Source organism: Nelumbo nucifera, chromosome 2, assembly GCF_055504915.1.
Source record: "Nelumbo nucifera cultivar China Antique chromosome 2, China Antique-T2T, whole genome shotgun sequence".
Taxonomy (NCBI): Eukaryota; Viridiplantae; Streptophyta; class Magnoliopsida; order Proteales; family Nelumbonaceae; genus Nelumbo; species Nelumbo nucifera.
In genome coordinates, this window is record NC_142650.1 from 484,240 (window position 1) to 497,500 (window position 13,261).

General features: G+C 41.4%; 1 protein-coding gene across 5 annotated transcripts in view; it reads right to left on the reverse strand.

Moving 5' to 3' along the window:
* Positions 1-13,261, reverse strand: part of NSI (nuclear shuttle interacting) — an 18,795-nt gene continuing 5,534 nt past the window's right edge. Inside the window, exons 7-8 of one of the 5 annotated variants that reach the window (XM_010246274.3) lie at positions 1,888-1,981; positions 1-170 (exon numbers count right to left, since the gene is read on the reverse strand). In XM_010246274.3, coding sequence (XP_010244576.1) covers positions 121-170; positions 1,888-1,981 — 144 coding nt within the window. In that variant the 3' untranslated portion in view covers positions 1-120. Of the gene's footprint in view, positions 171-1,174; positions 1,632-1,887; positions 1,982-10,775; positions 10,987-13,261 lie in introns of those variants that run through there. The other 4 variants (XM_010246273.3, XM_010246272.3, XM_010246271.3 and 1 more) reach the window with 4 other exon arrangements.

The window sequence follows — 13,261 nt, forward strand, 5'->3', positions numbered from 1 at the left end:
AGCGAAGAGGGTCTCTTTGATTTCTCTCAACTCACTGGTGGTCTACCGCACTTCTACTTCAATGTGATCGGTCCTTTCTTCTGCAGACGAAGACCTGGTGGTTGGCATCGCAGCTGGGCTCTAATACCAGTTGATAGGTCCCCACTTCCGTTCTGCTTCTGGTGACCCTCCTGAAATGGACGTGAGGTTAAAGATACAATAGAAGAGAGAGAGAGAGAGAGAGAATCATTCATTTTGTTTTATGCATTCGTTGATAGGCCTATATAATGCATGGCCAGCTAACAACTTGTAACCAACTATGAGCGTCTTGCATGATTCTTAACAGATTATGATTGCTTTCCATTACGCGGACGTCGGGTATACACGAATTTAACGGGTGGTGCCATACGCGTGATGCGTGTAGTGTTCTGGGCTGAGACTTGGGCCTGCTGGGCCCGAGTTGCGCCATCTGGGTTGGCTTCTCTTCTGGGCTTAACATTTCGCATGTCAAGAGAGCATCCTTCCTGAGACAGAAGATATCCCGCGACCTACATGACAGACGTAGTTTTGCAGGGTTGTCATGAAGGAACTACCGAACTAGCCACATGCTGAACTGCTTAAGAGAAAAAGAGGCTAAATTACTTATACCTACCATGGGTTTCAGTGACACACTTCCCTTAGGTCTATCTACTAATTTACTTGCTCGCTATAGTTTGCAGTTTCAGTCACATACACCATTGACAAATAACAAGCCCCCCATAGTCATTTGGTCAAGGGGGTATAACTTATCGGGCAGGAATTGACCAACGGGTGGTATAAGAATTGACCAAAACCTCAGCGTAGGCTCAAGTAATTTACCCAAAAAAAAGTCCCATCGGTCACACAGATAAGATGGTTTATTCCTCATCCTAATCAGTTCAAATTACACCCTAGATAATGGCATGCTTTTCAGTGGTTAACTCCAATACTGCCCTATTGATGACACTACCATCATACATGCAACAGCAATGAATATGCATAGAATGCCCTAAGCTGTTCAACAGTGTGGCATCAAAAAACTTAACTTTTTGTCATTTTATTCAATTTGTATTAAAATTTGCTTTATGTTACAGTGACAAATTTTCACATGAGTGATCTGTCAACTCACTATGGCTCCAATTTGCATGTATGAAGAATGAAGGCTGTACATGTACGATTAAACTAAACTGCATATCTTATTTGATCTTTATTTAGCAGAAAAGAAAACACACGCATATTCGAGCATGAGTAGTAAAATACTAAAATTACAATCTAGTTAATAAATTACATCAAGTTGCAGAGTATGCACAATTAACACAGAATTGCATACAGGTGGAGAGCTCCCACAATCATGTTCCATGTGTCATGTATAGCTGCTACATGAATCCACCAATAAAATTTGTTGAATATGGCAGTTAATATCTTGGGTACCAGAACATGCCTTTAATGCCTTCAGGGTCAGGTTCGAACCCTAAATTTCTATAGAAATCCACAACTGCAATGGAGAAGGGCCAAGATGTGATCAGACTCAAGCTTTTCCATTCCAAAGATATTGGACCTAGACATGCAATGGTGGTTAGTAGACACCATAAACTTCAGCTTTATACTGTAGGATAGACCCCTTGATGACAGATCTACAATTCAGAGGAAATTTAGGGTTGCAATATGATAGAGTGCAAACTTGGTCTACCAAAGCACAATTGTAAACATGGAACATATGCACTAAAATGTGCTTCAGGTCACCATCTTCTAGGCAAGAAACTGTCAAACGAGAAGGACACAAATCTTTCTTCTATTTTTTTTCTTTTTCATATCAATAATCATGTACTGATTGATATACACTTGATCAATTGCTGCATAAAATTTGCCAAAAAGGGTTGGAAAGCATACCTTGACTATCAGCAAACAAAGTTATATTGCCAATATCTCTCTGCAGCAAAGCCCTAATAAGCTGCTCCACAAGGGCCCTTCCTAGACCCTGGCCCTGTAAACAATCAATATTAGTATAAGTCCAAAACTTATTCTGTTTCAACCAAATTTAATGCATCATGGACCATGTAGGCATGTAATCTTGTGAACCGTGGTAAGTAGTTACAAGGGGCATCATTGGGTAAAGGGTTAAGGACAAAAAACATCTCACCATTTTCCTAAATCTCAAACTGCACAAAAATAATAGAACAACAGGATGGATATGAAAATGGCATCCGCATTCCCACATTTTCAAGGGACACTAGAAAAGCATGAGACTAAGGCCCTGCACTTTGGGTAAGGTGGTATGTACATTGGCCTTCTGGCAGACAAAACTTTAATTATACACACCATACAATTGATACAATCAACAGGTTACATGTTAGGAACCTGCCTAACTGAGGGCTCTTCGAGGGGCCAACCTCCTGAATTCTTGGAAGGAGAGAGAGAGAGAGAGAGTGTGTGTGTGTTTAATGCTGAAAGAGTCATTCCCTTGTTCCTTTTCTGCTCTACTACTTATAGTTTTACAATCTTGATTGTTACAGTTGTTACAAGTGGATGGTTAGTTGTGCTGATGTGGCCTCCTCTTGTAAAACTGATTAACTGCCTTCTGTTCCTCTTGTAAAACTGATTAACTGCCTTCTGTTGGTCTGTTCCAGCAGTCTTGACAATCCCCCCTTTAGAGCAACCTTGGCCTCAAGGTCTAATGTAGGAAAATTTGATTGCAGATCTAAGTAGGAAAATTTGAGTCCATGTGCATGAATATGGGCTGATCTGGATCTCCTCTTTGCTTTGTTAGTGTTGCAAGACTGATGGGCCTTTGGCCCTTGCATGTTTGCCCTTGTAGATGGACTGTAGAATTTCCTTATGTGAAGTCCATGGTGAGACGGACCCAGTCATAGACCACGGATCCTAGCTGTCTTAACCATTGAATGCCTAGGTGAAGGGATGAGAGATCCATCATATGGATGGCCATTTTCAAGAATTTCTCTCTCTCCCATCTGGGAATCACATTCCCTGTTTTAGAAAATCTACATTTTCAATGATCAATCTTGAACCAAGAACCGAACCAGATCTGAAACCAAAGGTAGGAGAGGGATATACCTGATAAAGAGTAGCAGTAACTCCCAATGAAGGTGTTCACGCCCAAAGAAATCTCCAAAGACTGCTCCCACTAAAGATGACAATGTAGGGTGGAGCAGAATCAACAATGTTCTTCCCGAGAACCGAATCCTTCAGCAAGAATTTGATGGAGTCTGTGAGCGCGACTTCAAATCAGCCTTTCTCCAAAGGCTGATATCAAGAACCTTTCTTGATCGCTCCTACGGTGGAGATCGAACTGGCAATGGCGGTAGTAGGAGGAGGGCGCAAGAGCAGAAGATGTCGCAGTCTTACTGTAGTTGTCTTCTCTCTTTCTGTGATCTGAAATCTGATCTGATGTTGTTTTGAATGGTTCGCCCCCTCCTCCTTTTTATAGCCTTAAAGAGAGCTCTTAATCTCATTAGGAGTTTCCTAATCCAAAATCTGTATTTGGATAAGAAGTTCTCTTTAAGAGATAAGGATAAACCCTTATCTTATCTGCAGATTAGATCAGCCCTCTTAATCTCATTAGGAGCTTTCCAAATCCAAATCTCTATTTGGATCTAGACTCTCTGAGTGGATAAGGACAACTCCCTATTCTATCTACTGATTCAAATCCCAGATCCGCCCCCTTCTTTAACTAATCAAATTAGACCAGTTCGAAATGGGCATTAGGCCCAATAAGTCTATGTGCTCATTAACCTTCCAAACTGTTGCCCAGTTGGGCTTCCTTGTATGGCGTGGGACCCAAACATTAATCTACACATCAGCCACATGGGTTCAGCCTAGCCTCTGTTATAAGGCCTGGCCGAAATCAATGTTATGGGCTGTGAACCCCTGAGTCCATCACCATGGGCTCTTAATGGGCCCAACACTTACACTAAGTGGTCCCTGGGCCAAGCCTCCTTATAAAAACCCAGGGACTATGGGCAGATGCAAGATTAGCCCATCAGGTATTACCCTCAATGGTCTTACACTTAACCTCTCAGCCCATAATGATCAAACACTGCCCAACAAGAGGACCTCTCCATTGGCTGCAAAGAACACTGTTGCACTCTCTACTCACATGGATCCTGGGAATTAAAACCTTTTGCAAACATTTTGAAACCATAATACATATATACATATCCGTATATAAATATATTTTGCAAAACAAATTTCAACGATTGAAATTGGTTGTCGGCAGTCTTGGTTTCCATCAAAGAGAGTGCATCCCCGATCATTACCTTTGTCCGACAAAGGGGCTGATCCTGTCACTATGATCACCCACTCAGATGAATTCTCAGACCGTCCCAACATACCCAGGTTTTGACCCCCTCTAATGATCTCACTGATTGGCATATCAAAGACAACCCAATCCGACACCTAGTGCAGTACATTAATCGAGTCTAGGGGTCAGGTGTAACTTTCCAGTTTTGCCCATCAATCTCCAAGGTCCAAGGCAATACTGGAATTCAGGTCCGATTCAGGGTTTTAAGATAACCCACACTGCATGTACCTCAGGTCCCACCCTGGCAGCTGAGACAAGCCACCCCAATCAACTTGGCAGCACATCAGTATCAGCCTTGGCAAGATAAATCTCCCCAAACTTACCCAACGGCTGTGAACATTCTAAACTAACACGAGTCTCATATGTGTCCAGTTTAAGGGTACTACACAGAAACACACCACAATAACATGAATCAAATATGTACTTTATTCATTTACATTAAATGTCATAAGGTACATTCTAATTAGAGCTAAGGGCATACACTATCTAACACTAGGACCACGTCAGCTCCACTAAGATGGAGAGGATATAGGTCCACCGCAAACTGATGACCCTGAATCATTATAGACTTGTTCATGGGCCGGGTCGAGCTCGGGCCCGGCTTTTACTCTTCATTAATGAAAATTTGTTAGGCCCGAGCCTGAGCCCGACCAACAGGCCTACACCTTGGGCCCGAGCCCAACCCTGATAAAAAGCCCAAAGCCCGATTGTGTTCGTCAGAACTGAGTTCGTGGTGATTGTGGTTGAGCTGTGACCTGCGATTTTAAGTTTAAAAGTGATCAGTTAGCGTCTGAGAAAGAGAGAGAGAAAGAGGGAGGGAGGGAGAGAACTCACCGCCGTATCCGGTGCCTATATTCGTCGCCTTGCCGTCGCCGGTGTCTGAGATTTGAAAGAGAAGTGAGATTGAGAAGAGGAACGAGAGAGTCAGAGAGAGAGAGAGAGAGAGGAGAGGAGTGAGGACTCACCGCCGGAGTTGTTGCGCCGGTGAACGTTCGCCACCTTGCCGGTTGTGTGGCTGCCTGAGAGTGTGAGGATGAGAACTGTGGAGGATGTGGAGATTGGAGAAGAATGGTTCGACTGGAAAAAGAAAGGAAAGAGGCAAAGAGGTTAAAAAAAGAGGGGGTCTTTGACTAGGGTTTTTAGGTTTAGTTATAGGTCGAGCCGGGCTGTTTTGGCAAATCCCGAGCCCGGCCTGAATTTATTGCAGGCCAGGCTTTTTGGCCCGAGGTTAAGCCCATGGGCCCATATGCGTGTTCAAGCCCGTCTGGGGGTCGGGCCGGGCCATCGGGCCACCCGGCCCATGAACAGGTCTAGTCATTAGTGGTAGGCCCATGCAAATGCTATTACAAGAGAGGTTGTTACCGTTGGCCACATGAACCGTAAAGGTCGTTGTTGGTTGAACCGTAAGTCCCATTTTATCCACTAAGACTTGAGTTGTGAAGTTAAAGGAGCTGCCACTGTCTATGAGGATCGACACTTGGCGTCCTAGAATCAGCCCTGCAACTCTCATTGTTTGAGGGGACGCAAGTCCCATAAGGGCTTGTAAGGATATTTCAGGCGTGCCATTGGATTGTATTTCCCACCCTGTGTTAGATTCTCCGCAACCCGTGATATCGTCTTCCTCTTTGGCATCTGTTTGGAGGAGAAGCGCTTGTTGTTTCTTGCAGCGATGGCCCGACTCAAATTCCTCTTCGCAGTTGTAACAAAGACCTTTGTATTTGTGGGCTTGCATCTCTACCCACGTCAGCTGTTTGAAAGGAACTAGTGGGCCTGGGCCCAATATTCCTTGCTCCCTTCTTGCTTCTGGACCCCATGGTCGCTGCACCTTTCTTGGCGCGACTGAACTTGTCCTCATACAATCTTGCTAGTGTTGCTCCATTGATGACCGAAGTGGGCTGCATCGCTTTCACTTCCAGTCGCAGTTCTTCTTTTAGGCCGCCGACGAAACTTCCCACCAATGCCTTCTCCGTCCACCCTTGGACTCTCACGGCTAGCCTTTCGAACTCCATCTGGTATTCTTTTACTGATCCCACTTGCCGCAGCTTTGCCAAATTTTCATTAAGATCTTCGAACCCAGATGATCCAAAACGGACAATCATGGCATCCGTGAAGTCTGCCCAGGTTTGACAAGGGTGCCCCCTTCTGTACCATTGAAAACAGAGGATAGATTCCCCTTCAAGATGTGTAGAAGCCAGAGCTACCCTATCTTGCCCCGGTGTTTCATGGTAACCGAAATACCTTTCGGCTCTGAGAATCCAAGGAGTTGGGTCGCCGCCTGAGAAGATGGGGAAGTCGATTTTGGCTATTCTTGTTGCCGCCCCTGTTCTGCAGTTGTTTTCATTGTTGCGCTCTTCTTGCCTTCCTCTATCAGTGTTCGTTGCCCCCTGCCCCAGTCGAAGGAGGAGTGCAGTGAAGCCTTCCTTCATTTCTTTGAGATTTGAAGACATTCGATGGATCTCTACCTCCATCTGATCCATTCGGGTGTCTACTGACGTGTTTCTTGTATTGGTCATGCTGGCTCTGATACCAAATTGTTAGGAACCTACCTAACTTAGGGCTCTTCGAGGGGCCAACCTCCTGAATTCTTGGAAGGAGAGAGATAGAGTGTGTGTTTAATGCTGAAAGAGTCATTCCCTTATACCTTTTCTGCTCTACTAATAGTTTTACAATCTTGATTGTTACAGTTGTTACAAGTGGATGGTTAGTTGTGCTGATGTGGCCTCCTCTTGTAAAACTGATTAACTGCCTTCTGTTCCTCTTGTAAAACTGATTAACTGCCTTCTGTTGGTCTGTTCCAGCAGTCTTGACATTACACATCTCATCTACCAGGGGTCAGGTGTGTTGCATTACAAGAGCCGGACAAGCATGTGAATATGGTATGAAGAGGCATGAAGAGGGGTGTCATTCCTACTCATGCAAGTAAGACTAGCATTCCTTCGAGTAGTAATTCTTTTTGGAGGGTTCTGTGGATTTTTTTTTTTTTGATAGATGAGGAATAATTTATTAATATCATATCATAATATAATACAAAGAGACAACCCTAGAAAAGGCGTGAGATGCAGCCTCAGATTCAAGCAGATTCCAATTGATCTCAGAAGTCAGAACAAATACTGCTTATCATAATATAATCCAAAGAGTCATCCCTAGAAAAGGTGTGAGATGCAGCCTTGCTTATGCACCCCCTTGCTTAGCTAAATAGTCAGCTATCCCATTAGCTGGCCTCCTTTGCCACTGAATCCTTATAGTCATATTGGCAGTTGGCCAATTGAATCTTTTAACAGCTTCCCTGTAGGTCCAAATAATAGCGTCTCAATTTGTCATCCTGCCAACTACCACCTTGGAGTCTCCTACTATCAATCTGTCCACTTTCATCTCTCTACATGGTGGCGATTTGACCGAAGTATTTGCCAAGTGTGGAAACTGTTCCTGAGAACTTAAAGGAATTTTTTCATGTTTCCGAGGCAGAAACAAGTAAATTAGCTTTCAAAAGCTGCAAGGAGGGAGTGGCAATGTTACTAAGACCAGCAGGGGTGATAGTCCAGATTAAGAGAATCGGGATTCAGAAAGGGAAGACAAGTAGGGAATCAAGGGGAAGCCAGGAGGTGAGTTTTAGTTCAAATATGGAGGCAGGGGTCACGCATGGTCCTTCCAGGGTGTCAGAACTGGGAAGATTGTTAGAATGGGAGGTGGAAGATGGTGGCAGAGATGGTTTCAGAAGGTGGCCAGGGAAGGAAGTGATGGTGGTGAGTTCGCCAAAGTCCTCGTCAAGTCAACTTGGTTGCAACGAGTGACTGCAGACCCAGCAGAAAGCCCAGCTAGTTGAAATCACAACCATCCACAAAGGTGCGCAGAGGCACATTTCAGGGTATGCGCCTCGCCTAGGTCCTAGGTGCAGCCCTTTCAAAAGGTGCACGCCTGGTGCGCCTCAGCCCAGGTGTGCACCTTTTGAAAATTCGACGCTTTTTTGCTTTTTTTGAACATAACGCCTTTTGAAAATCCGAGAACCCCCAATTTGCTAATGTTGTTCATTCATTCATCTTAATAAAATGTCTTCTTAAAAAGCAATTCAAACTATAAAATCATTAAATTTTGTGTGAAAACTAAGAATTTAAGACCTAACGTGGACTTGTTTGGGCTTGCCTCGAGGGGTGTGGCACAAAGGTGGCTCGTAGAATCAGGAATGTAATATGTTTTACATTACATTAGCTATTTGAAGTAATGCAATTGAGTGAAGAAAGAGATTAGGTTTTACATGCTTGAAAATGCTTTATATGTTTGATTTGATTTTTAAATTCTCATTTGAATATGCTTTACATCTTATGTTTATGTTTTTTAATTTTAGATAATAGGCTTTTTTAAAACATTATTTTAAAATTTAAGTTTATATTTTTATTAATATTTTATTTTTTTATTTTTTGGCATTTTTTTGAATTTTCTAACATTTTTTTTTATTTTTTAGCATTTTTTTTGTATTTTTGCACCTTGCTTCAAAAAGGTGTGCACCTCGCCTTATGCCTTGTGCCTCGGGTGCAAATTGACCCCTGCACCTTTTTTGCGCCTTGCGCTTTTAAAACACTGCACGTGCCCATAAACATGGTTTAAAATGTCCCTAATTTCCCTAATATTTCCACGACATATTTCCATTTCCATGGGTGGCGACACGAAATTTTACCAAAATCGACATTTCCCCAATGAACACTACCAACACAATGTGGAGTACAACAAATAGTTTCCACAACATATTTCCATTTCCACTTCCATGGGTAGTGACATGAAACTTTACTGGAATCAACATATTTCCCAGTGAACACTACCAATACTATGTGGAGTCCAAGAGATAGTATTATAACATAAGTTGGTACAATATTGTAAATATGTTAAGTAACAATTTTATTGTCCACCTAACTTACATGATTACCACATTGAGCTAGCTCAATATTCATTTCAAACATGAAGTTAAATATTAGTTTTTTGTTTGTGTAATAGATTATTTGGTTGATCTATTACAATCATTTACATTTTCTATGAGTTAAAATTTTGCTTTAACTCATTTTATCATGAAGCTCTGAATCTTAAAGTTTACAGGGCAACTTCAAAACGTATTCTTTTGTCTAAAACCTTAGTTACTTAGCTTTGTTTAATGATTTGCAACAAGATAATAATTTAAAAAGGTGTTCCTATGCTTCTTTTATCATTTCATAAAATATCTTTCTATATGTTGCATATTTTAAAATGTTTCCACCATGTCTATAATTTTTACAATATTTCCATACGATATTTCCGACATGTTTCTTATATTTGGATGACCGATATTTCCACCGACATCGACATTTTAAACCTTGCCCATAAAAGATATAATTGCAGACTCATTAACAAAACCCATTGTGTTTTCAGATTATGTGAAGCACATAGAATCAATGGGTTTGGTTGGCAAATATTCATCTCAGATCTAACTGGCCATGTGCGAGATGTTGGAATAGTGGCCATAGGCCCTCATTTGTGGATCCTCACATGTTGGAAAATCCAGTGGCCATGTGATAAACCACATGGTGATGGAAGACAGGTCATCTCTATGCTACACCCTTGCACACAACCATATCATTCTTATTCTTATAAAATCTTTTTTGGCATAGAGAGACCACTGTTGAAACTCACTAGAGCCATTTCTAGCTCTTACCGGGTCAATGGTAGACCATTTGGCCTTAGTGTAGTCTGGATGATCAAGTGATAAGATCCTTCATCAATGAGACACTTGTCTCGATCCAGAGGGGCTTGACTCAGCCAACCAAATGGTTCTCTTGCAATGTTCATGTTAGCATTAAATGCATAAGACAACTTTAGAGGCTGAATATGTTATAAATAGATACTTAGCTTGTTTTCTAAGCACAAGAAAAGAGCTGTCATAAGGAACTGCAAAAGCCTCCAAGTCTAAGCCCAATTTGGATTAGCTAGTCCCTTGTTGTGTCTTGTTCCAAGGGCCCGTGTCTCAGATCTTCTTCTTCACTTTGTTTTGCTGGTCAAGGATTAGAATTTAGCAAGGGGTGTTCATCACTCAGGTGGTGTGCAATCCTGCAATTCAGAGAAATAAAAATTTGTGGGAGGTGGAGGAGCTTGGTTCTCTGTTCTTGAGGTTGAATGAGTTTCATTTGGTCCCTGTGGATAGTGATAAAAGAGTATGGTTAGCTGATAATTTGGGTTGCTTCCCTTCCAAGCTCATGTTATAGGATGCCCCCAGAATTGCTAATGAGGGTATTCATTGGGCTTAGATTTGGAAAGCCCAGGCACCACCTAAAGTGGCATTCTTTCTATGGATAGCTGCTAGAGACAAGGCTCTCACCATGGACTACCTACTGAACAGAGGATTTCTACCAAAAAAAAAAGAACAGAGGATTGCCCATTGAGCATGTTTGCAGACTGTGCAATTCAAGCACAGAATCTGGTCCCCACCTTTTTATCCATTGCACTTTTCACTCACACAATCTGGGCTCATGTCCTTAAACTCTTCAACACAAGCTGGGTGACACCCCCTGATCTGGCCTCTTTACTTGATCCTTGGACCAAGCCAGGTATTTCTACCAAAGCGAAAATCCTTTGGAAATTGCTCCCTTTGGCCCTTTGCTGGGAGGTGTGGAAGGAGAGAAACAGTAGATTTTTTGAAGACGAGGCTGCACCTATTGAAGCAGTAATGAGCAAAATTGAATGGTTATTGGTTCAGTGAGTGCAGGTATTAAAAGCTTAGGATATACATATTATCAAAAAAAAAAACTTTAAGTTCAGCATTGATAGAATCCCCCATACTAGCTGGGCCTGAAATAAAGCAATAATATGTCCTGTATTTCTATAAACATCCCCTATTCCTGAAAGCCCTGGGTTTCCAAGGCTGCTTCCATCAAAGTTTAGTTTTATGAACCCTTCTTCTGGAACTGCCCAAGGGGTTCTGTGGATTTCACAAGTGCCTCTGAATGTATTTTTAAACTTGGACCAAGTTTAAAAAGAAAATCCTGAACTAAAACTAAATCAGGAAAAAGACTTTCTCAGGCCAGAAGAATAAATAATTTCCTTGAACTTGAACTTAGTCAACTAGCAATCAGACCAAAATGAATGAGTTCACAAATATTGAAAGAAGACAAGCTGATCAAATGATTGTCTAACACTCTAACTACCAAAATATCCCCTTCCACTGTCTCTTTGTATATGGCAGTATGGCACATTATCTTAAGCAGACCAATCACCAAGGTTTAAAAAACCGACCCGGAACCAGAACTGTTCTGGTCACCAGTTTCCGGATCGATGGTTTGACCATCCAGTTCAAATGGACAAACCGTTCCAATGAAAAATAAAAAAATAAAAAATAATGAAAATAAAAAATGACCAAAACCCATTGAACGGGTTTGGCCAGGTCGCTGACCAATTCAATGGTTTTTGGCCAGGGACTGGGTTTGGGGTAAAACAGAACCTGTTACTTGGACGGTTCCCGGGCCGAACGGTCCAACCATCTGGGTCAATGACGGTTCAAAAGCATTGCCAATCACTGTCTTTTATTATAATTGAGGAATGTAAATAGATTGAATATCCAGGATTTAGTCACCTAAAAATGCTAATTCTGAATGGGGTTCCAGTGTCAGATGTTACATTATCATCTAAGCCTTCTCCCCAACTATATGGGGTCAGCCACATGAATCCTGCTTTGCCATTCCTTTTGGTCTGCCCCTAGCCCCTTCAACTTGCAAAAGATCACTTCTTATAGGTGCTGTAGAGGGTAATCTATGCATGTGATCTAACAATCTTAGTCTACTTTCTCTCATTTTATCACCCATTGGAGCTACTCCTAGACATGGTTTAAAGTATTGATGCACCCAAATGTATAGGCAGGGGTATATGGGTGCTTTAAACCATGCACCTTTTATTTTATTAGTTTTTTTTTCAAATTTTCATTTTATAAATATTTTTATATTATTAATAAATAAAATAAATGGGTTCCTGAAAACACCTTTATACATGTGTATCAAAACCCTGCCGATACAATATGATACTCCTGATACGGGGCGTATTGTATTGATACCTTGGACCTTGCTCCTAGGTTCTCCTTTGGATGGCTTCATTTTTGGCCCTATCCTTTCTAGTTTTTAAACTCATCCATCCCAGCATATGCATTTCTGCCACACATTATTTGGACATGTTTTGTTGACTGCCCAATACTCTTTAAAGTATTGCTGGCCTTACAACTGTTTTATAGAATTTTCCTTTTAACCTAAGTGGTATTCACCATCACATAAAACTCTGGATGTGCCCCTTCATTTTGCCCATCATGCTCCAATTCTATAGGCAATATCCTCCTCAATCTCTCCTTTGTTATGAATTATCAAACTAAGGAAACAAAAGAGGTCACATTGGCTTATCTCTTGTTCTCCAATCCCAAGCATACTCTGATTTGCTCTCCTATTATTATTAAAATTACATAGCATATATCTATTTCAGTCCTACTCGTTTTAAAAAACTCTTGTTTCTATGACATTTTTCCATAAACTTGGTTTTGCATTTAATCCTTCATTAGTTTCATCAATTAATACAATGTCATTAGCAAATAATAAGTACCATGGGACCTCCTAAATATGTTTAGTCAAATCATCTATAATTATTACAAATAAATAAAGATCGAGTGCTGAAACCCATCATCCTCTCCGACAAGTGTTCTAAGCATACATATTCTTAAGTAGGTCCAAGTGCTATTTGGAACTCCATTCTTTTCCAAAACCCACCACACTATCTCTCTAGAGACTATCATATGCTTTCTCTAGATCAATGAACACCATATGAAGATCTCTCTTCCTCTCTCTAAACTTTTCTATCTATTGTCCTGAGAAAAAAAAAAAAAACCCATGAATGAACTCTCTAGCGTAAACCCAAATCAGTTTTCAATTATACTTGTTTCATGCCAGAAATTGG